At 54.1% G+C, this 21,160-nt stretch overlaps 5 protein-coding genes across 5 annotated transcripts; 3 read left to right on the top strand and 2 right to left on the bottom strand.

Annotated features, from left to right (window-relative positions):
• Positions 1-896: 896 nt before the first annotated feature.
• COCSUDRAFT_55263 (hypothetical protein) lies at positions 897-5,129 on the top strand (the record flags this gene model as incomplete). The annotated part of the gene is made up of 6 exons (XM_005651731.1): positions 897-969; positions 1,706-1,880; positions 2,411-2,714; positions 2,858-3,227; positions 3,415-3,683; positions 3,885-5,129. The coding sequence occupies 6 exons, from the start codon at positions 897-899 to the stop codon at positions 5,127-5,129; spliced, it is 2,436 nt and encodes an 811-aa protein (XP_005651788.1).
• Positions 5,130-5,599: 470 nt separating this feature from the next.
• Positions 5,600-7,355, bottom strand: COCSUDRAFT_52107 (tubulin folding cofactor B). The gene is made up of 5 exons (XM_005651730.1): positions 7,172-7,355; positions 6,810-6,961; positions 6,535-6,688; positions 6,158-6,333; positions 5,600-5,988 (listed from the first exon to the last, which is right to left on the bottom strand). Exons 1-5 carry the CDS (start codon positions 7,331-7,333, stop codon positions 5,778-5,780), a joined length of 855 nt encoding a protein of 284 aa, XP_005651787.1. The 5' UTR covers positions 7,334-7,355; the 3' UTR covers positions 5,600-5,777.
• Positions 7,356-14,771: 7,416 nt separating this feature from the next.
• Positions 14,772-16,019, top strand: COCSUDRAFT_52106 (hypothetical protein). The gene is made up of 3 exons (XM_005651729.1): positions 14,772-14,810; positions 15,079-15,270; positions 15,560-16,019. Exons 1-3 carry the CDS (start codon positions 14,793-14,795, stop codon positions 15,773-15,775), a joined length of 426 nt encoding a protein of 141 aa, XP_005651786.1. The 5' UTR covers positions 14,772-14,792; the 3' UTR covers positions 15,776-16,019.
• A 115-nt stretch (positions 16,020-16,134) lies between these two features.
• Positions 16,135-20,913, top strand: COCSUDRAFT_45784 (acetylornithine aminotransferase). The gene is made up of 12 exons (XM_005651728.1): positions 16,135-16,267; positions 16,399-16,499; positions 16,709-16,833; positions 16,964-17,052; positions 17,211-17,331; positions 17,534-17,733; positions 18,152-18,374; positions 18,840-19,108; positions 19,416-20,154; positions 20,290-20,373; positions 20,507-20,584; positions 20,744-20,913. The coding sequence occupies exons 1-9, from the start codon at positions 16,187-16,189 to the stop codon at positions 19,572-19,574; spliced, it is 1,368 nt and encodes a 455-aa protein (XP_005651785.1). The 5' UTR covers positions 16,135-16,186; the 3' UTR covers positions 19,575-20,154; positions 20,290-20,373; positions 20,507-20,584; positions 20,744-20,913.
• On the bottom strand, positions 20,092-20,920 carry COCSUDRAFT_83446 (hypothetical protein; the record flags this gene model as incomplete). Its single annotated transcript, XM_005652313.1, has 4 exons — positions 20,092-20,154; positions 20,290-20,373; positions 20,507-20,584; positions 20,744-20,920. 4 exons carry the CDS (start codon positions 20,918-20,920, stop codon positions 20,092-20,094), a joined length of 402 nt encoding a protein of 133 aa, XP_005652370.1.
• Positions 20,921-21,160: the final 240 nt, after the last annotated feature.

Here is a 21,160-nt window from a genome sequence, read left to right as displayed (position 1 = left end):
GTCCTCTAATTAGTCATCTGAAGATGTGAAGTCAGGAGGCTCTGGGCCTGGGAAGTCCCCAGCATTGACCTCAACTTGAACTTGTCGGGCGGGAGGCTGCCATGGGATGCCAGCTGCAGCGATAGCCCAGTCACTGGGCTACCACGGTGGGCCACATGGACAATCAAAGTCGCGCTTATAATGAGGCACACATCATGCATGATGCAGCAACAACTTTGGACGCAGTCCCCAGCGTCTCGACAGAAAAGTGTAATGTTAACATTACTGTGGAGTCCCTTCGATTGATATATCGAAAGGGAAATCCTTTAGGCTTGGGACCTCCGATACAATCACACCCCAGAACCCCACTAGGGTACTTGGATGAAGGGTGGGTGAGGTATTCTCACTGAGAATCTGGCTGGCAGCTGCTGGACCTGGCAAGCTGGACTGCGATATACGAACGAAGTCCTTGAATTTTTGCAGACTGAGAAGCACTGGAGGACAAAGCTCTCCGCTTTGGTGCCCCAATACATCCCTGAGATTCCTCGATCACATAACTACATACACAGTGCTCTGCTTCACTTTTCCGAAGACTAGGCGTGTCTTGCTCATTGTCCTGCGAAGTCAAAGCGCGCCTGACTCTCCACTTTCAACGACACGTCAGGTTGAGCAGCCCTGGCTTCCTCCCTGTACAGCCAGGAGGCTTTTGAGGCACACTTGCTAACATCCCAAAGGTGGCTGATTTTTGGAACCAGAACCAACACTGTATTCATTGCTGTGAACGAAGGGCTTGCACGGTGGCAGCAGGTATTGGGGAGCCAAGACCTGCAGCGAACGGTGGATGATCTGAGGAACCAGCACAGGGTGCTACAGGAGGCCGAGAAGGCGAAAGAATTCTCCATCAGGGAGAGGAGCGCATGTCATCAGGAAAGGAGGCAGACCTGCAGCAGCAGATTAGCGACCTGCGCACCAAACTGGCCGGTGCAATTGGTGCGATACCTGCTGTTGCCCCCAATCAATTTAAGAGGCACGCCACACGCTTAGATTCTGGCAAAATCTGTCCGAGTCGTATAGCCTAATGGGACTTCAGCACGAGTGGCCATGCAGCTATTGTGTACTTTGTGAGGTGAGCTCAATGACTTCTGACTGCATGTGTCTAGACATGTGCTGATGTGGTGAAGGGCTTTTTTTGCATGTACCATCCTGCCACTTTAAGCAATTATATGTATGGTGTCATTAATGCTTGGCAGTAGCACAGCGTAGATCAGACAAATCTTTGGCCTAATCCGGCAGTGCTGGGTGGCATTCAACATTGATGGGTGTGTCAGTCGGCTGATGCCTTTTGGGCTCAGGGAGTTGTGGGCGCAATGGATCAACATGCTTAGAGTCTTTTGGCATTTTTGTTGAATTTTTGGTGCAGATGTGAGATACCTGTACATTTGATAATCTACAATGCAGGCAAACGCGATCGTGATGGAGAGGAGTTTGGTAGAGGTGCGGGGGGAAGGAAGAGGATGAAGCCACGTAACTTCCTTCCTTATACCTTCCTTCAAATGTATGGTGCCAGTCCGCAATCAGCATAATATATCATTTTTCATCTGAAATTCCGGTGCTGTACCCTTTAGCATGAAGGCAACTGGTGATGTGCTTGTGCAACCCTACAGGCTTGTTGTAAGATGTGGCGGATAGAAAGATAGAAATTATGACTGCCTGGTTGCTGTGGCAGGAGACATTGTGCAGAGTCTTATGGACCAGTTTGGCGCCCGCTTCCACTCTGTTCACTCCGACCCGGTGCCCGGGGCTCAGAGGCAGCCTGGCGCTACGCTCGAAGGCAGCGCTGGACTACCAGAATTTATGACACTCGAGGGCAGAGATGCAACTCTGAAGCAGTTCATCTACTGGTCAGCTGTGACCTTCAATAGGTGGTACTTTCGAGGGGTTCAGCAATCAGATGAATACCGCAGAGGCCTTGCACAGCTCTTGCTGCTCAGCTTTCCAGGGGCAGGTGATGTCATATGCTGCATGCCCTAATGTCTGACGGCGCTCTTTCCAAATGAGCTTCTGTGTGCGGAGGGCTAAATCGAGGCTGGCCTTTGAACCACAGGGAAGACGACCTTCCTACTGATGCTGCCCAGCTTGCTGCGGCAATGGCTGGAGAGAGGGGACGAAGAGTGCCTGTCATTTTTACAGGATGCCCTGTATGTCAGTGTGGCCCTCTCTCCTCAGCAGCAGGAGGTTCCCAAGCTGCTTCTTCTAGCTCTCAAGGCCTTATCAGGGAATTGTGGCACTTCATGCCATCTGTTCTTTTTGCTCAGGTAAGACGTGGGAGGTGTTGGAGAGCTACTTGTGTTGCTTCTGTGTGACTGTTGAAAACCCGACCATAGTGCATCCTGAAAGGTGTCAAGGCGACAGAATTTGTGTTGTTTGCCAGGGTATCAGACGTGAAAACAGCGAAGCTTGAGAGGGAGTATGGTCTGGACTCCACAACCGCATCTGCTTTGCGGCTGCTGTATGCGGCCCTAACACCGCTCAACCCCAGCGCTGCTCGTCTCAACTATGAGCAGTATTTGGCAGACATGGACGACAATGTGCGGCAGCAGTTGATGGTCCTGCATGTGCTGGACTTTGTGAGGCAGGCATCTTCCTTGCCAAAAGAGGTACCTCTGCTCATCGTGCCGATGATTGATGAGGGCAATGCTGCCGAAGGCACAATTCAGCCGCGGTCAAACCCGGAGGTGACTGACAATCCTCCATGACCATTTGCAAAGTGGCGGCTTTGTGTTTTGCAGCTTTGACTTGGGATACACAGTACAGTTTGCATGAATTTTCGCTGTCCTGTTCAATGGCAATATGTGCTGAGGCTGTGTATCTTCTGCAGATCACCTGGTTGTTAGAATTTATCAGTGAAATCATTGAAGAGATGAACAAGCGTGAGGAAGGCGTTCCTGCGGCACTGGTGCTGCCGCTGACTGCTTCTACCCACTACACAACAGTGAACATGACGCGCCTCGGGCAGTTCTCTCTCACAGGCCAGTCCCTGGCGGTGCAGTTAGTTATGCCGGTGCTGTCCACCACGCAGCGCATATCCGTGGTGCAGACTCTCGCTGCACGGGTCGCGGCTTTCAATGAGCGCCCGGAGCCAGAGGCCCTCTCAGAGCCCATGAAGGATGCTTTGGACATGGTCGGGGGATCTCCGCGGCTGGTGTCATTCCTTATGGAGACGATTGGAGGACTAGATTGGAAGAAAGGTATGTGTTATTTATTCCACCCTAGGCTGCTGTTATAATGACCAGCTTGCATGCCAACATAAGCTCAACAATGCCCCATGTGCACATTGACTGAGCAAAGCTGGGTGTCAATAGAATGCTGCGCAGGATGGCTGCCTCATTTTGCAGATTATTCACAAAGTGCTTATGGCAATATTACTGTTCGCAGGTTTTGACCAGGTGGTCGCCGGTGTGACAGCTGCAGATGTGCCGCAAATCCTGATCAAAGTCAGAAACAGGGCTCACCAGGAAGTATTCTGGTCACGCTTCTTGGGCGAGGGCGACCCAGCCTCCAAGAAGGCTCTTCTTCGGATGGTTGTGGCGCATATGCTGACAGACACGCCATTGCGGCGCGAGCATCGCCTGATGGGACCCAGCTTGGCTGGCCCAACTGTCGGTGATATGGAGGCAACGGGGCTGGTGCATTGTGAGGTGCAGGTATGTATCTATTCATAATTTCCTCTTGTAGTGACAGCAACATTTGCTCTGTGGTGCAGCCCCATCTCCATTGCATCTGGTATGTCAGGAGGCGTTCCGATGTGCAGTTGTGGCTCTTTCATGCATGTGCATCGATAACAGGCTGCATGGTCTTGCCAGGAGTGTTCGAGCCCAGGCCTTATTGCTTGGATGAATGTGCAGGGGGTGGATTTACTATCAAAGTCTACCAGCAACCAAAGGAGAGCTGGGATGAGCGTTGAGAGCGCACCCAGCGGCAACAGCAGCAGGGCCTCTGCACCAACGTCGCTTCCCAGCAAAGCACCGTCAGGCACCAGCAGTGAGCCCTCCACACCAGGGGGGATGCTGTCGCTCGCAGAGATGACAAAAACGGTCAGCAGAGGGGCGACAGGAATCACCGTGGAGGTGGAGCCTAGCAAGGCTGACTCGCCCAGCAAAGCAGCTTTGCTTGACGATGATGTCAGCTGTGCTTCACCATCGTCGTCACCTGGCTCTGAGATTGTGCGGCTGTCAGCGTCGCCAATTGCTGTGCAGTACATGATGCGCGAGTTGAACCTCATGCAAGACAAGGAGCTCTCAGTGTTCAGCCTGCTTGCGGACCGCGAATCGGCAATGGACAAAGAGGTGGTGGACGCGCAGATGCTTGCGATCAAGCTTGAAGCCCATGCGGTCAAGGGCGCAGCCACCGTCAGCCTGCAGGAGCTCTTCACAGGGCTGAAGGTGCCCGCGGAGCATGCCACAAAGCGATTCCTGCTGCCTCGCGGGCACCTGACAGTTGCCCAGGATGGCCAGCGCCAAGCGCACCGCCTCAGCCTCCCACAGATCAGGGAGAAGGTCGAGAGCTGCCGCAAGGCGATTGTGCAGAGCAGAGACAGCACGGCTGCGAAGGACTGGCAGGACAATATTGTCATCGGCTTCATCGGCGTGGGAAACTACGCAAACGACAGCATGGTCGTCTTGGTCGATGAGCAGGGGAGCGCATGGACTGTGGTAATGCAGAGCAAGCAGACTACAGCCGCAACGCCAGTGACAGTAAAGACGATCCTGTGCAACCTGGAGGCAGATCTGCAGGCCATTTTTCAGCTGCCCGTCTTGACGCCAGAATGGGCCAGCTGGCATCGGTCGGGACGAGATACTCCCCTCCCCACGGGGCCGTGCCAGCAGCTGTCAGGAAGCGTTGGTCCGCCGCATCCAGATGCCGCCAGCGAGCAGCTGCTGCCAGCCGAACGACTGCTGTATATCTTTGTGTCAGATGGCAGCTTCTCCGACAAGCAAGACAAGATCTCCAGCAATGTGTTGGCGGCGAGGCATCCGTGGCTCAAGTGGGCGATCCTGGTGGCGTATAAGGACGTGCAGGCGTTCTATACCAGGATTGGCGCGTTTAAGAGGGAGACAATGCGCAGAGCGGTTATCAGCAAGTTAGCCTGACTGCCTGAACGTAAGGATTCCTGACTGGCTGGTTCTTGTTGTATAAAATGGTTACAAAAAGAGTCACTGACCATGCCAGTGGTTGAATCTGTCGCTTCAAGAGAATGTTTTGCAGGAAGTCATTTAGTCTCAGTGCTTTAATAAAGTAAGGGCTGAATTCCAGGATGACGCCGTGTGCACTGCAGATTGTTAGACGCTTGAATTGGACGGCGAACAGTCACGTGGTGCAACAAAGCCAGCTGCCGTCTGACTCAGGACTCCCCTTGACAGAGCAGTACTGAGACCTCAGGCGTGTGGTGAAGAAGGCAACAGGGGCCCAAGCGAGATGTAAATCAAGCAACACTCTTGAAGACAGGCGTATATATATACATAGCATGAGACAGACCATTTTGTGCAGTATGGCAGTATTGTGCCGGAAGACTTCGTGGTAACATGTTGTAATATTTGTGAAGTTTTAGAACCAAATTAATCATTCATGCATCTGCTCTTCTTTACCACGCATGCAAGTATGCCCGCTGCCCATCAGTCATCCACATTTTGCAAGACAAGATCGCAATTGTTCACTTGCAGACCTCACTTGTCTGATGTGAGCAACACAGTCTCATATCGGCCTCTTACTCGCTGCATCTCCTGATTCAAAAAAGTATGTCAAATCTCGTCCTCATCTGAAAATCGGAACTCGTCTATCTCCGGGAAATCCCCAGCATTGACCTTGTCAGGGCGCAGGAAGCTGCCATAGCCCAGTGGGCACTCAAAGTAGCGCTTGCCCTTCACGCTGCCATCATTCCTGCCAACTGGCTCATCCAGCTGCACGCCCGCCCAGTAGCCTAGTGGCAGACCCGCGCACTTGCCAACATACCTGCAGGACAACATTATGTATAAAGGTACCAGCATTATAGATGCTGTACTCAGAGCAGGATAGCATGTTTGGCAATAATACTGGTCTTCTACTCTCGTTGAACCAGGCTTTCCATTGCCATGCCCATTATTGAAACACCCAGAAAGGACTCGACAAGTGATGAGCATGCCTGATGCAACCCCTCTTGCCACCAGGGTTCACTTCGCAGCGGGACCCCACGGTCAGCCTGCTGGCTTCTGCTGCCTGGTAATCCTCATCCTCCACTGCTTCCTTCTGAGTGGGGGTCACATAAGGGATCCCCCGCCTCATGCACAGCTCCTTCTCTGCGGTCCATTCTGGATCTTCCTGCAGAAGTCACCATTGCCCCTCAATGTGAGTGCCTCTTTCTGTCCCTCCCCACAGGACTCCTTCATACAGTTGTCCAGAGTGGCGTGTGTCATTGCCAAGAACAATCTGCAAAACTCATTGCTGGTGTATTTAAGTGCCTGAGAGCGTCAGCAAAAATAGCATGCTCCTGTGGATCACTCGGGCTTGATTGGTGAGCACCTTGACTTTCTGTGCTTTGTGTCTCCGGTACGTGTTCTCCCTGGCATCGTAGTCCGCGTCTGACATGACATACTTCTGCACCTTTGAAGTATCCTCAAGCCAGCCCCTTGCTGACAGCGAGTTTGGGTTGGTGTCGATGACATGCAACACCCACCTGCACAGGAGAGCAGGTGAGCACCCTGCCAGCGAGTGTCTGACAAAATTGCTGCAGAACGTGACTGCATCCCACATGCATGCTTCTACTACGTGCAGGTTGCTTCAGATGAAGCGCGCACCCATCCTCAGGAGAATAGTAGCCAAGTTTTCTGTGTGGCTCTGCGAGGACTGCCACAACCTTTCCTGAGCTGTCTTTCAGGTGCAGGATCATTTCAGAGGCCAGTGTGCCGCAGTGCGAAGCCAACTTGAACTTGACTGCCTCGGTTGTCATCTGCAAAGAACTCAGTAAGATTAGCATTGGCTCAAAAAGTTTAGCTGTATCCAGATGAGATACCCACTCACAATGTGATGATGGCGATATTCTTTCCTGAGACCCTGTAAAGTCTGAGAGAAATGGAGGTGAAGCAAACCAAGTGTATCAAGCAGTGTGTGCTCAACCAGTAGACAAGGAGTGCAAAATGATGGAGAAAGCAGTGCGCACATGCAAATCCATCCGCAGCTCTATGAACTCCGCTTTCAGGTTGGAGTGGGTAACGTGCAGGCGAACTGTGGTTTCAGCCTGATTCTGTCCAAAATTCCCAGGACCAGCCACATAGTCCTTCAGTGCCTGGATGTCTGCACGGGTAAGCATAGTGGCTGCCATCGATCGCCTTGCACCGCTCTGCAATCACTTTCTAGTCAACAAGATGGCTCTGTGCGCCTCCTTATGTGGTGATCTCTGCCTCTATCAGACGCCAGATAAGATCGAAGAAATAATGAAGCAGTTATTTGATTACCTAAAATGACTGATCAGATTTGAAATGTATCCAAGGACGAAGATCTTCTGAATACTTGCTGATCAGCTTGATGGAGGTTTTCAAAATCCGAGCAACAGATGTACAGGACGAGGTGATGTCTTCGAGGTATCTTGACATGTACAATGCTGCTTGATCAAGACCCAGATGGAAGTCCTGTGACTCTGTTGTGCAGTTGCACGATGCATCACATGAGGAGCCTATACAGGACATGAAGGCCAATGCAGGCCTGGAAGTGGGTTTGCGCACTTATCATATCTGCAGCTTCTCAGGTGTACCCTTTCGTGTATCATAAAGCCTATGCAACTTTGATCTGCATTAAGAGCAAAGCGTCGAAGAGCAAACGGCTGCAAACGCTATGGCAGGGTCAGAAAACAAAGGTAGGCGTCTCACCTGCATGCCCCTTTTGCCCAAGCTTCTGTTGCTGTTACAGCCTGAGCTGACTTTGCTTGTGTTTCTTGTAGGCACAACTCGCTTGGCTACTCTCCCTAGTGATCTACTGGACGATCATGCCCCAGCTTTTGTCCCTGGCTGGATGGCCCAGGACAAGGTTGACAAGCCTACTCCAGCAGCTCACAATCAGGTGCGTGCTGACATGTGCCGCAAAAGCTGAATCATATTGAAATAATTCAATTTAGGAGGATAGACGCTAATGCTAGTTTGAAAATTTTTGCAAAGACTTCATGAGATTGTCTTGCGACTACCCAGAAAGGGCAGGCTGTCCTCATTATTCGTCTGCGCATTACTCTTGCAGGGCGAGCGCAATCAGAACAATCAGATCAATGGAGGATGGGGCAATGAGTTCAGGCCGGCCAAGCCTGGCTGGGTGGAGGAGAAACCCCGTGTAAACGAGAATCGCTGGGACAAGCCGGGCGGCGGTCCCTACGTGGATCGTGCCAAGCCTTTCGGTGCTGTCGATGATCATCATCATGTCGGTGGACCTCCAGTTGGGCCGCCGATGGGTGGCAAGTGGAGAGAGGACGGTGATCGTGTGCTACCTCGTCGTGAACCTGTTCCCAGGTCAGCACTGCCATCCATCATTGCATGCACGGTCCTCGATGTCTATTGATCACTTCGATTCCTCTAGGTGAATCGAAGGAGGAGTTGCTTTCCCTGCTTTCAGCATCCAGGCAGAGCAGCAAATCTCTTGTACTCATGTTCCCACCTGCTCTCTCAGCTCCTGGGACCTGATACAAATCCTTCTTGCAGATGGGCAGCGAATGACGATGCACGCTGGTTGATGGCCCCTCAAGTGCCCGACAACTATGGTGGGTGCACAGAACCCATCTGTCACTCTCAATGCATGGGCTTTCTGAATGCATGATAATGAAACATGACTTGCTTGTGATGAGTGCTTCCCTTCGCTCACAGCGTTTGGGATGACTTGGGCACTGCATGTGAGACATCTAGCAAATGAAGATGGCCTGTTGCTGACAGGTGCTGATCGATGGGAGCCGAAGGGCCGGGGTCGGGGCGGCCCTGAACCTGTCAGGCATGGCCCACAGGAGGGCTATCCTGACCGCTGGGTGAACCCTGCTGATGCAGTGCGCCCGAGAGGGGACAAGTGGGGACCTGCCGAGGGTAAGCATGCTCATACAGACAAATTGCTGTCCTGCAACGGCATGGCTTCTGCTCTGGCACTTTATTTGGTTCTTGTTTTCCTTTTCAAGGTCGCTTAAATACCACATGTCATGCAGGTGAGCATCATGACCCCCGCTGGGGCCACCGACCCAATGGTGAGCTACAGCAACATTGCCCTTGCAAACGACATAATCTGGATAGTAAAATAATGCCCAGGCAGCATGAGAAAGCTTGAGCTTCAATGCACGCCATTGCTTAGGCACTTATGGGGTTGGGGCCTGGCCAGGTCCGCCGATGGGGAGAGGGGCACCAGGTTTTGGGGGTGGCCCAGGCTTTGGTGAGCCGCCGCATCATCCCATGGAGCCCGGGCGCGGCCGCGGCTTTGCACCTGGCCGCGGGCGTGGTCTGCACCCGAAAGGTTTGCCTTTGGCGCCATCTCTCGTTCGGCCTGCTAACTCTTGCTGGTGCAGACTGGACCTGGTACGAGCCTTGTAGCCCTTTCTTGTGCTCTGGCGCTCGCACTGATAGTTCCAAGTCCAAGAAACAGGCCGCTGGGGTGATTACCACACTTCCATGCAGCATATTCTGACTTCTGCGGTGTTCGCAATGTCAGGACCGGGAGTCATGGGCTCGCCGGGGGCGTTCCCTCCAGCTGACAAGTGGGGGCCGGCCGCGCCGGGCATCGGCCGCCCCGCGCCACCCGCCGACGTCAGCGCTGCGCCCGGCACTACGCAGGCGCTGGGCTCGCGCACAGCCAAGCACCCGTACAGGAAGGCGGAGTCAGTGGCCATCTACAAGCGCCTGGCGGCTGCCAAAGCGCTCGTGCTCCCCCCGCAGGTCGACCGGGAGGACCCCTCGCTGTTTGCTGAGAGCGGCCAGCCGGACGTCCTGGAGGTGCTCCTGGGCATCCACCAGCCCGGCACCGGGGGCGAGCCTTCTCCTTCTGCGACCGCTCCTGCCCCAGGTGCGTGCGGCTTCTCTTGCCTCATGTTGACACCTCCATGTAGTGGACCCTGGCAATCCATTGGGATGAGATGTTCCTGCCTCGGAAGTCACTTATTGTTATGGGGTCTGAAGCGGAAGGAGCAAGAAGTGAAGCGTTTGCCGCCTCGTGCAGCTGTGGAGGGGGCTCAAGCACAGGCGCAGGGAGCGGCGGCGGATGGCAAGCAGGGAGAGGCGCAGGGTACTGGGACTGCCGAGGCCAAGCCTGGTGACAAAGAGAGCCAGCCGGACGACAAGCCAGCCGGCGCGGATCCCCAGGACCAATGGGTCTACCAAGACCCCCAGGGTGTCACGCAGGCGCGTACACTTACCGTGCACACGTGCTACTTCATATCCTGTCCTTTGTGTTTGCAAAATGAAGGAAAGCTTGCTGTGTCAGTCTGCCAATTCTTGAGGTCTGGAATGGCTCCTGGAAAACAAGCTTCCTTGACCAAATGCTGTTGTTCTGGGGTTGCAGGGCCCCTTCACCCGAGCGGATATCCTGGAGTGGTTTGAGGGCAATTTCTTTCCGCCCACCCTGCCCATCCGCTCAGCCAAGGACCCCTCCACTGTTCCCTTCAGGCCGCTCTCTGCCATGCTCAAGATCTGGGGTGGAGCGCCCACTGGCCCACCTGGTTTCATTGCAACGGTGCGCTGACGTGTCTCTCAAGCCATGTGCATTTTGTTCCATCTCTAGTGCTTTTCTGAAAAGCTGTATCAATTTCCTGAAATCTGTGGGCCAAGACAGCAATAGTACATGTATTGTTGCGGCTTATGTGTTGCTCATCGGATTGAATTGTGTTGCAGCCGGACAAGAGGGAGACAAAGCTAGAGGCTCCCAGTGATTCTTCCGCAAAGCCACAGTCACAGGCACTTGCTGGCGTGGCCCCGCAGCCAACAGCCTTGACTGAGCCTGAGCAGCCTCCGCAGCCTTCACGTCCTGAGACCAGCAGATTCCAGCATGTTTTTGCGGAGAGCGCAGCCTCCCAGACATCACAGGTTGGTGCCATGCTAAGCTTTATTGTATCTGAGCCTGCCATTTCTTCCGCGCTTGACCCTGTGTAGTTATCTTTAGGGTAGGTTGATATGAAAATTGAATAAGCTCACTCTGCTGAAAATGTGTGCTCCTACAGGGGACGGCGCTGGATCAGGGGCACAAAGTGATTGAGAAGCAGGGTCAGCCAGAGAAGGCGCCTACAGATCATCAAGTGCCATGGCAGCAGGACTTCCAGGGACAGCCACAGCTGGCACCCTTGCATGACAGGTTTGGCAATGCACGAATTGGTCAGCCCGGTGTCCCTCTCCCCGAGCAGGGGCGTCAGCTGTTGGCACAGCTGCAAGGATTGGGCCTGGACGGGAGGGCTGCGGGGCAGAACAGCTATCCGGGCCAGCCTGAACACATCTTCAGCGTGCCTCAACACCAGCAGCAAGACTTCCCGAGCATTGTTGGCTTTGGTGGGCAGCAACAGCAGCAGCCAGCCATGCACGAGCAACAGCAGCAGCATTTCCCTGGCCAGGTGAATGAAGCTCTTCTATGTTGTCCTACACACTCAATCTCGTTATTCAAATAGTGTCTTTCCAAGCAATGAGTTGTTACAGTGTCTCATTGAGAGTGCTGCATGTGTCCAGGACCACCTCTTTATGCAGGGCCTGCAGCAGGGCCGCCAGCTGATGAATGCGCTGAACCCGCAGCCGGGACACGGTCTGCCGCACACCTATGCTCCCCAGCCGCAAGACGGCCTGTGGCTGCAGCAGCAGCCGCATCTGCCGCAGCAGCTGCTCACCCAGCAGCAGCAGCGCCAGATGCCCCAGCCACTGCTGCAGCCGGGCTCCTACGAGGCGCCCTTCAACCCCTGGCAGCATGACTTGCAGCAGCAGCATCAGCAGCAGCAGCAGCAGCCCCCGCCTCACCAGCTGCATCAGTTCCTGGCGCAGGTTGGGCAGCCTCCCATGCACGGACAGCAGCCAACCCAGCACCACATGCAGCAGCCTGTGTCCCAGCAGCAGCCCCCACAGCAGCAGCAGCAGCAGCAGCAGCAGCAGCAGCAGCAGCACAGGGTTGTCACAGATCCCATCATCAACCCTGCAAGCCTGCTGCCGCCCGCCCGCGTGCCCTCTAGCTCCTTGCTGCCCATTGGCCAGGGTCTAGAGTCTCACGGATCTGCAGGCAGCAACCTGCAGCAGGTAGGCCTTTGGTGGCCGCCCTCACAGAACTGTTTTCGACATGTATAATTTTTGGAACAGAGGACAGAGGTAATGGTTGGCATTTGAGCAATGAACGACTGCTGACGGTTGGCGATTGTGTGTGGCGGGCAGGCATCGTCGGGTCAGGTGCCGAACGTTGGAGATCTGTTCCCATTTCTGCAGGGCTCCTCCGCTTCCTCTATGGAACCCCAGAGGTCTGTGCAGGTGTGCTGCTCTACTTCACACCTGCTGGCGGGCTTACAGTGATTCAGCATCTCTCCACAAGAGCAAGAATTCTTCCAATGCATGCCCTTGCTTGCATCTCCAACATGCTACATAACCGTGCACGGCTGCACAATGAATACCGTACTTTGTTTTACCTGCGCCATGTTTGCAGGCTATTCCCCAGCCACTGCCAGATGTGTTCCTGGGCGCCGCTGCACCCTCATCGCGCCCAGTGTCCGAGGCAGAAGCTGCCGGCTCGCGGCTGGCTGCCTGGTCCCAGGCCCCTGCCTCTGACCCCCACAACGCTCAGCCGGAACCGCAGACTGCACCAGTGCCCTTCGAAAAGGTGAAGTCCTGGACGACCGCTGAATGGTGTTTGTATTCAAGGGAGTGCAGGATGGCATGTGATGGTGAGGGTGTTTGCCATGCTGGGGAATGATTCAGTGGTGACGCATCATGCAGGTGAAGCACAAGCAGCGCAGGGCAAAGCCCATCGGGGAGGATTTGCCAAAGACCCAGGTGTACGAGTCTTATGAGCGGCCTGCAGAGCAGCAGCAGCCCAGCCACATCACGCCGCCGCTGCCTCAGCCGGCCGCTCTGGAGGAACCGCGCCATGTGGAAACCAAGCCGGCACCCTGGGCCAAAGCTGCCCCCTCTGCAAAGCCAGGTAAACATGCAACTGTACTGGCGCAGTGTCTCGTCAGTGCAGCAATGTATGCTGTTTTGAAAATCCATGGGTGGGAATATGTGTGGGGTAGATGCGCAACTGACTCTCGGGGTGAGTGCAGGACCAAAAAATCTGCTGGAAATTCAGCGTGAGGAGGCCGAGCGCGCAGTTGCGGCGGCGGCTGCTCAGGCGGCGGAGGCTGCCGAGGCGGCTGCCAGCCGCGGCCCTACCTTCACAGCCGCTCCTGGCGGCTGGGCCAAGATGGCTGGCGCCAATGTGCCCCCCACATACCAGGGTGAGCCCTGGTAGTGGACATGTGTCCCAACAGAACGACATCTGTTGACTAATTCTGTACTTCTCAACCGTTATAGTGCACTGCTTGAGAGCCGCCATGCCCATGCATGCAGTCATGAAGCTCTGGCCACTGTGTTGCTACTCCTGGCTTTTAGCATCCACTGGGACCCTCAGATCTCCTGCTGCACAACAGGCATGCGATGCAATCTGGTGGCGAGTGGGTTCATGGTCTGAGCAATTAACCGGCTGGGGTTCGGGGTGCAGGCAATGGGACGGACGTGGCAATGCAGCGGGCAATGGCGGCTTCGCTGAAGGACATCCAGGAGCATGAGGAGCGCGTGCGCAGGCAGGCGCAGCAGGCGCAGCGCGACACCCTGGGAGCCAACGGCGATCCTGCCCAGCCGCAGGGCGGCACTTTTGCGTGCGTCCCATGCCCTTGACTTCCTGACTGTGATTTGCCTGCTTCCCCTGGGCCGTGCATGTGTGCCTGCAACCATCTCATGTGGGATGCTGGATGAAAGTTGTGTCCTGTTATTACAACTAGGAAAAGCACTGCATAATATAGTAGTCTGTTGGGGATTGGGTTCATGGGACAAACGAGATGTGTGTGTGGCAGGGATGCATTCAGGGAGAAGGGGCTGCTGGCGCCAAAGCAGGCCAGCTGGGCCAACCATGCTGCTGCCAAGCTGCCCAAGGCGCCCGGAGTCAAGGTGTGTCTCAAGCAGACTGAGTTATATCAAGGACAGAAGAAGAGGCTGTAAATATGCATCTTGGTGGCACTTTGAGGCCCTTGTTTAGGCATAGAGCAGTAAATCTTGTCAGTTGGTCAATCGCCCAAAGAGTGCTCCTGTACTTGTGCAGGAGGCTCAGGCAAAGGCGCTGGAGCAGCAGAGGAAGGCTTCAGCGCAGCAGAAGCCGGCCGCCCAAACGCAGCAGAAGAAGCAGGTGCGTGCTGCTACACACAATCTTGTCCCAGCATTCGCTATGACCAGTGTCACTGGGTCACATACAGCAGAGACACCCCCTCTCCTTTTTACTTACTGTATATGAGCCTTCAACTGCAGCTTGTCTGCAGGATGTACCTTGCTTGTTGGCAGGAGAGCGTTTAATTAATAACAATGATTTGAGCCTGACATTGGAGGCAATGCTGAGTGCAGGCGGCTGACGAGGATGAAGTCATGTTCTGGGACTACGGTAACCCATCCGCTGGCGGCAGCAGCGCAGCCAAGCAGAATGGCAGCACTGCCTCTGCAGGTCAGAGGAGCAATGGCTCAGCAGGCGGCTCTTCCGGCTCAGGGTCAGCCAAGGAGAAGCAGGCATCGGCCAGCCGCCAGCAGAGCAAGCCTGCCGAGGATGAGCCCTTTGCCGGCACTCCCATGAGCCCGGAGTTTGAGGTGCGCCAGTGATCCTCCAACACTCATTCAGACCTTCTTGAACTCCATTCCCTAGGGCGCAGAGTATACAGACTGTTGCAAGCAGTGTCTCTGGCGTGAGATCAGCAGGGGCCCTCCATAGACGCTGTGGGAGGTCTGCTTATCAGGGGGCCGTAGATGCAAGTAGACAGATCAATTTGGGTTTTGTTAGGAGCAAATACTGAGGTGTAACTCTTATTCTTTTATGGAGATGTAAGTGCCCCTGTGCTGGCGGTCCGCTGTGCTGCAGGCTTGGTGCAAGGAGCAGATGGTGAGGCTGCAGGGGCAGGACGACCTGACGCTGGTGCGCTTCCTGCTGAGCTGCTCATCCACGGGCGAGGTGGCCGAGTACATCACTGCCTACCTGGGCAAGTCCGCCGACGTCTCCAAGTTCACCTCGGAGTTCCTGCGCCGCAAGTACGCCGAGGCCGCCGGCAAGAAGGTGCGCCCTGCAGCCGTCCGTGAACCTGTCTCCTGCCCCATCATGTCTGACCTTCGTACACATTGAGTATTGGCAAGTCTTAGAGAACAAGGAATGCAGACATCAAGGCAAAGCGAGCGCCAGAGATGTAGAAAGGGCTGCTTGCAAGTGCATGAAACGGAAATGCAAGGTTTATGAACACCTGACATCTGGGCCTTTTAGGGGCTAGCAAATGGAAAAGGTTCGGAGGTTGATGCATTGCCGAAGCGCTCGACAGGTTTTTAAGACCAATATTTGAAAAAATTCGCAGGTGAAGAAGGGAAGTGAGGCGGCATCCGCAGCGCCCAAGGCGCATCCAGGAGTGACAGCGGCTGGCGCGGGCGGCGGCGTGCCATCCGCTACAGGCTGGCAGAAGCTGCCGGCCAAGGGCAAGAAGAAGAAGGACAAGGGGCGCAAAATGGAGGCGGGCCTGCTGGGTTTTGAGACGGGAGTCAAGTATGACCTGCTGGAGCGCGGCGACTCTTGAGAACATATGTCAGTTTGGTGACGGCACTGTCTCCCTGTGAGAAGACAGTCTTCTCTGTGCCCTTCGTTTGCATAAATTCAGATGGAGTGCATGTATCAGTAGCAGAGTGAGCTCTATTTAGTGGACTGCATCAAGGCCAAGGGACGGGGCGCGTGAAGTATTCTGCTTTGCTGATCACACACGAGGAGGGAAGTGTCCTTCCTGTTGTGGTTTTAATTGCCATGCAATTTAATTGGGATTTATCACTGGCGAATCGAATACGATACTAATATCGCCCGGGAGTCAAATCTCGCACGGGACAATTCACGTGGAAACGAGGTCCTAAGAAAACTTCCATCTCTGCAATCCCAAAAGAAAGAAGAATCTGATCGGAAGCATAAATAAAGCTTGAGACTTATCTGGAGTGCCGCAATGCAAGTCACAGCAGGATTCTTGCAAGGCACGGCACTGCACATCCCGAGCGCACCCTGCCAGCGGTGCCGGCACAGACAGGTCTGGCAGAAAGAATCAGCTTTTGCAGTTTCTTTCACTTGTATTTTGCTTTGAACACCGAATTATCGTAAGCCAGCGTTGCCACAACGTGCCCACAAGTGACGTTCGCAGCACTTGCTTTCTTGCAGCAGGCACCAAGACCTTCAGCCACAGCGGCCCCAGCACGCTCGAGTGTCGAATCAATTCCAAATGCAACCCAGTTCACAAACGACATCATCGCCGATGAGAAACAGTGAGCAGCCCTGCCCTAGTGCATCTAGACAGCTTCACCCAGCTGGACTGCAGAGCCTTTCTCTCATCAGGAGTGTTCTAAATGTTGGTAAAATGTATATGGTTTGGTCAGAGGTATCAAGAACGTTGCAATGCAATATCCTTTTGGGGAGCTCAGGGCTCTCCCTCCCGAGCATAGCTGCCCTGTAAAGATTCTGAACCTCATTGCAGGTACATCATGCAGACATATGTGAGGCCAGAGCTAGTGTTCACCCGCGGTGAAGGAGCTCGCCTGTATGATGCCCATGGGAAGGAGTACCTGGACTTTGCAGCAGGAATCGCGGTCAACGCACTTGGTGCTTCCTCTTATACATTTACCTATTTTCGGATATATCATTATCGGCACATCATGGCTGTTCTGCAGTGCTGTCACATTGATGCCTTCCAGGCGCTCACACAGCTTGATTCAGAGAATTGGCTGTACAGGTCACACTCATCCCCAGTGGCTCCAGGCGGTTGTCGAGCAGGCAGAGACCCTGGCACACACGTCCAACCTGTTCCACAGCGTTCCACAGGTGAGGAAATTCTGTCACAAACCAACCAATCAGGATCAGAGTAATCTGGTTCCCATCTTGTCAACAATTTATTTGTGAAGCTGTGCAGCGTCATCTGCTGGGCATGCAGAGCAGAAGCAACCAGCATTTGAGCTGCTGCTGTCCTGCCTGTTGGACAGGTGAGGCTGGCAAAGAAGCTGGTGGAGCTGTCCTTTGCAGACAAGGTCTTCTATGCCAACTCCGGCACAGAGGCCAACGAGGCCGCCATCAAGTTCTGCCGGAAATTTGCGCGCGTGCAAGGTCAGCCTGCTCGGCCCATGCGTGCCTAGCACTGCCAGTAAGGGTGGTCAACCAAATCATGGAACCCTTGTGAACTTTCATGGGCAAGCAATTGTTGAGTCCTGTGAAAGAGAATGCTTCTGAACTGGTGCTGTGGAGGGCGCTGAAATGAAAAGTTTCACAGAAACAGAATCTGCTCACATCCTTGTTGCTGCGGGTGCAGCCGGCATTGACCCGTATGACAAGGCGGCGGAGGCGCCGTACGAGATGGTCAGCTTCAGCAACAGCTTCCACGGGCGCACGCTGGGCGCGCTGGCGCTCACCTACAAGGACCAGTACAAGACGCCCTTTTCTCCCATCATGCCCGGCGCCCTCATGGTGCCCTACATGGACCTGGACGCCGCCGCTGCCGTCATCAAGAAGGTGCGCTATCGCTGTCACTGCTTCAGCCTGTTTCGTGAGAGGGTTGCACACCCCCCATTGGTGAAAGCTTGGCTTTCCTGATCACTGTGGTGGGACATTAGCAGGGCGGTGCTTGGTTACCTTATTCTTTGATGCTCCAGTGGGTTGCGTAACTTCTGAGCAAGGGTGTATGGTAGGATACAAAAGGATGTCGGTGATGAAGACGTGATCAAGCTCAAAGCGGCTGCCCTGTGTTGATGTTGGGCAACACGTGTACTTGCAGCACTGAGGATATTGAGAGCATGTGTGTAGTATGCATGAGAAGTATTTCAGAGTACCATCAAACACCGCTATGACTGCAATCACAACGGGGCACTAGATCCCCAATGAGAAACCTGTTGCAGCAAACGAGGGTGACAGGGGCTGGTGTGGGGTGCAGGGGAAGACGGCGGGGGTGATAGTGGAGCCGGTGCAGGGGGAGGGGGGGATCTTCCCGGCCAGCACGGCCTTCCTGGGGGGCCTGCGCGAGCTGTGTGACGAGGCCGGCGCGCTGCTGGTCTTTGACGAGGTGCAGTGCGGCCTGGGGCGCACCGGCAAGCTCTTTGGCTACCAGAACTTTGGCGTTGAGCCCGACATCCTCACCCTCGCCAAGCCCCTCGCAGGTGCGCCGGCGCTGTTCAATGCTGAATGTGTTCGATCTGCCCAATCTGGCGCCTTTTGTGCCTCTTGCTGCAAATGCATGGGACTTCCTTCCACTGAAAGACCTTACATTTCGTGCATGGTCGTGACATTGCCCTGTTGCTCTCACTGTCTTTGGCATGCGTCTTGACTGTCATCCCCATAGACAAATGGTTGGGAACTGTTTCCGTCTTCCAATGGGTTGTGCACTTGCCAGAAGAGGGCCCTTCCGCCTCTGCTGACCCACAATCCTGCTGTTATGGCAACCCCCAGTGTGGATTCAGGGGGGCTTGCCAGTGATTGCTCCTTGGCCAGAATGGGATCAGTCCGTCTCTGGCCTCACAACAATATTGTCGTGTGACCCATCTGGTGTGTCTGCAAACAAGGAAACGCCAGAAGCTCCTCGCTCATGGTGCTGCTTCTTATGAAATCGATGTGTGTGTCCCCAGGCGGGCTGCCGATAGGGGCGGCGCTGGTGAAGCAGCGCGTGGCGGACGCGATGGCGCCGGGCGACCACGGCTCAACCTTTGCCGGCAACCCGTTAGTCACCGCGGCTGCTGACGTCGTTCTGGACATCATTGCGCAGCCGGCCTTCCTGGAGCGCGTGCTGTCTCTGGGGGAGCGGCTGCGGTCGCAGCTGCGGCAGGCGCTGGCCGGCAACGCGCATGTAAAGGAGGTCCGCGGCCTCGGTCTCATCACCGGCATCCAGCTCGACGTGGTGAGCGCCTGCTTTCATTTTTGCGATCATTGGCAATTAAAGATAAATGCGAGACGTATTTGGCTGTGCGAGTGCCAAACGGCTGCCTCGCGATCACATGCCAGTGGTGTGCCTGTGCCTTGTGAACGGCGAGGCTCCATTCAAGTTATTTTCGTAGCCCAATATCTTTGCTTTGATGCTTTCTAATGTGCATGGTACAATGAGGTGGATCGGGGCATGCCCTGACTTTTGCATTTGTATGCTTGGTGTCAGCTCTATTTGTGCTCATCTCTTGGGATGATCAACTGAGCATGTCATTGTGCTCCAGATGGCAGGAGATGTGGTGCAGAAGGCGAGGGACCAGGGGCTCATAGTGATCACAGCTGGGAAGGGAGATGTGGTCAGGCTTGTGCCACCTCTCATCATTACAGAGGCTGATGTGGACATTGCAGTCAGCATCCTGGCAGAGATCATCAACGGCCTGTAGGTTCAGAGTACTGGCTGCTGATTCACTGGTTTGCTGCAATGCTTACTGGATTGGTTCCTGGTCACTGATAGAGAAAGCAACAGTCATTGGTCTGGATCATTCTCTAACAATGGAGGAGGCTGACAAGGAGGCTGACAAGGATTTTTTGGTATGGATTGGAAGATCTGGTATTTGATCTCTTCAAGTTTGCTGTACAATAGAAACTGTAATTGCAAGTCGCTTACAAAGGTACATATGAATGCATGTCTATGTTTTTCAACCGGTGACACAAATGACGGTTGTTGTTGTAAAAGCATTCCTTGATGATCATACTTTGAATGAGACATTTCCTACTCTTTGCATTGCACGCAAGGCAGAGTTTGCACCGGACATAATGTTTCTCACAGCTGCATCCAGCTCTTCCTCATGAATACTGCTGCAGCAAAGCAACGACAATGTTTTTGGCATGTCGGTCAGCATTTGTTTCAATTTGGATGCTGATGACAAGTGCCGATTGCTATCATGCGTGCGGGTAACATCAGGCAAGGATTCCTTGACTTGTGCTCTTCTCCTTCTGCTGCATCGGCAACTCATCCTCCCCCTGCATAGGGAAACAACTCAGACTTGAAGAGCACCATCCAGAGGATATGATAATTGTGTCAGCATGCACATGCACTGCCATATGAGTTTGCCACTTTCAACAGCCCTCCTGTGGCCGCGTGATCTTAGCGCTCACCTTTATCCTGATCTTGTACCTCTCTTGAAAATCTGAGAGGTCCTTCTTCTTTACCTCCAGCTGCTTGAGCAAGCGCTCGACAACCTGGAGATGCACAAAAATGCCATTTGTGACCAATCTAGCTGATGCTGAGCACTTCTCGCAGCTGACAGGCAGGGCCATCATTGCATGCAAGGGAAGCACTGCAGCACACAATTCTGCTGTGGCGTGCACTCACCGCATCAAGCTGTTCTTTGTTGCCTTTCACTGCTGGCTTGACCTCTGCAACTGTCCGCTCGACCAGAATTTCCCCTACCTGCAAAAGCAAGCCATAGCTGATCTCATGTGTCCACGGATCTCATGCACATAAGGAAACTTTTACCATGCATTCTTCCTGAGTTGCGCACAGCTGATATACACGAGAGAGACTATTTTGCGCGATCTTTGCTATCAGGCAAGGATCAGGGCAACCCACCACACGATAGCACTTTCTGTCCCCATCCATAGGCTCCAGAGCCTTCAGCACAAGATCGTGCTCATGGGATTCGGATGCCAGCTCATTTGCACGTCCAGAAAGCACGCTCAACTCCTGCCTGAGCTCTTGAAACCTATTGATGATCGCCTGTTCTGTCTTGAGTATTTTCTCACCCATTCGGATTGATATGGCACTGCAAAGGCAAGAACCAGTAGTGCTAATCACACAAAAGACTAAATCTTGCCGTTAGGAACAATAGTAAAACTAGAAGCAATCGTCTCAACTCTCCTCTTTTGTCTTGATGGACAGACTGATCTGCGGCCGCTAAATGTTGAGCTCTTCTACAGCGTTGCCAGAGGAAAACTTCCAACTAATTTCAAGTCCGTGATGTTGATGTGAACGTACTGCTCCACACCT

The sequence above is a fragment of the Coccomyxa subellipsoidea genome, assembly GCF_000258705.1.
Source record: "Coccomyxa subellipsoidea C-169, whole genome shotgun sequence".
NCBI classification, from domain to species: domain Eukaryota; kingdom Viridiplantae; phylum Chlorophyta; class Trebouxiophyceae; family Coccomyxaceae; genus Coccomyxa; species Coccomyxa subellipsoidea.
The sequence above is the reverse complement of the archived record's forward strand: the minus strand, read 5'-3'. Positions and strand labels throughout refer to the sequence as shown.

Coding starts and splice junctions, on each gene's coding strand:
- COCSUDRAFT_52107 (XM_005651730.1), bottom strand. CDS start 7,333: ATGGCAGCCACTATGCTTACCCGTGCAGACATCCAGGCACTGAAGGAC. Junction 6,334..6,534: donor ACAAAGCACAGAAAGTCAAG/GTGCTCACCAAT, acceptor TGACTTCTGCAG/GAAGATCCAGAATGGACCGC. Junction 5,989..6,157: donor GGCAAGAGGGGTTGCATCAG/GCATGCTCATCA, acceptor GTTGTCCTGCAG/GTATGTTGGCAAGTGCGCGG.
- COCSUDRAFT_52106 (XM_005651729.1), top strand. Junction 15,271..15,559: donor CCGAGGCCGCCGGCAAGAAG/GTGCGCCCTGCA, acceptor AAAAATTCGCAG/GTGAAGAAGGGAAGTGAGGC.
- COCSUDRAFT_45784 (XM_005651728.1), top strand. CDS start 16,187: ATGCAAGTCACAGCAGGATTCTTGCAAGGCACGGCACTGCACATCCCG. Junction 16,500..16,708: donor ATCATCGCCGATGAGAAACA/GTGAGCAGCCCT, acceptor ACCTCATTGCAG/GTACATCATGCAGACATATG. Junction 18,375..18,839: donor CCTCGCCAAGCCCCTCGCAG/GTGCGCCGGCGC, acceptor GTGTGTCCCCAG/GCGGGCTGCCGATAGGGGCG.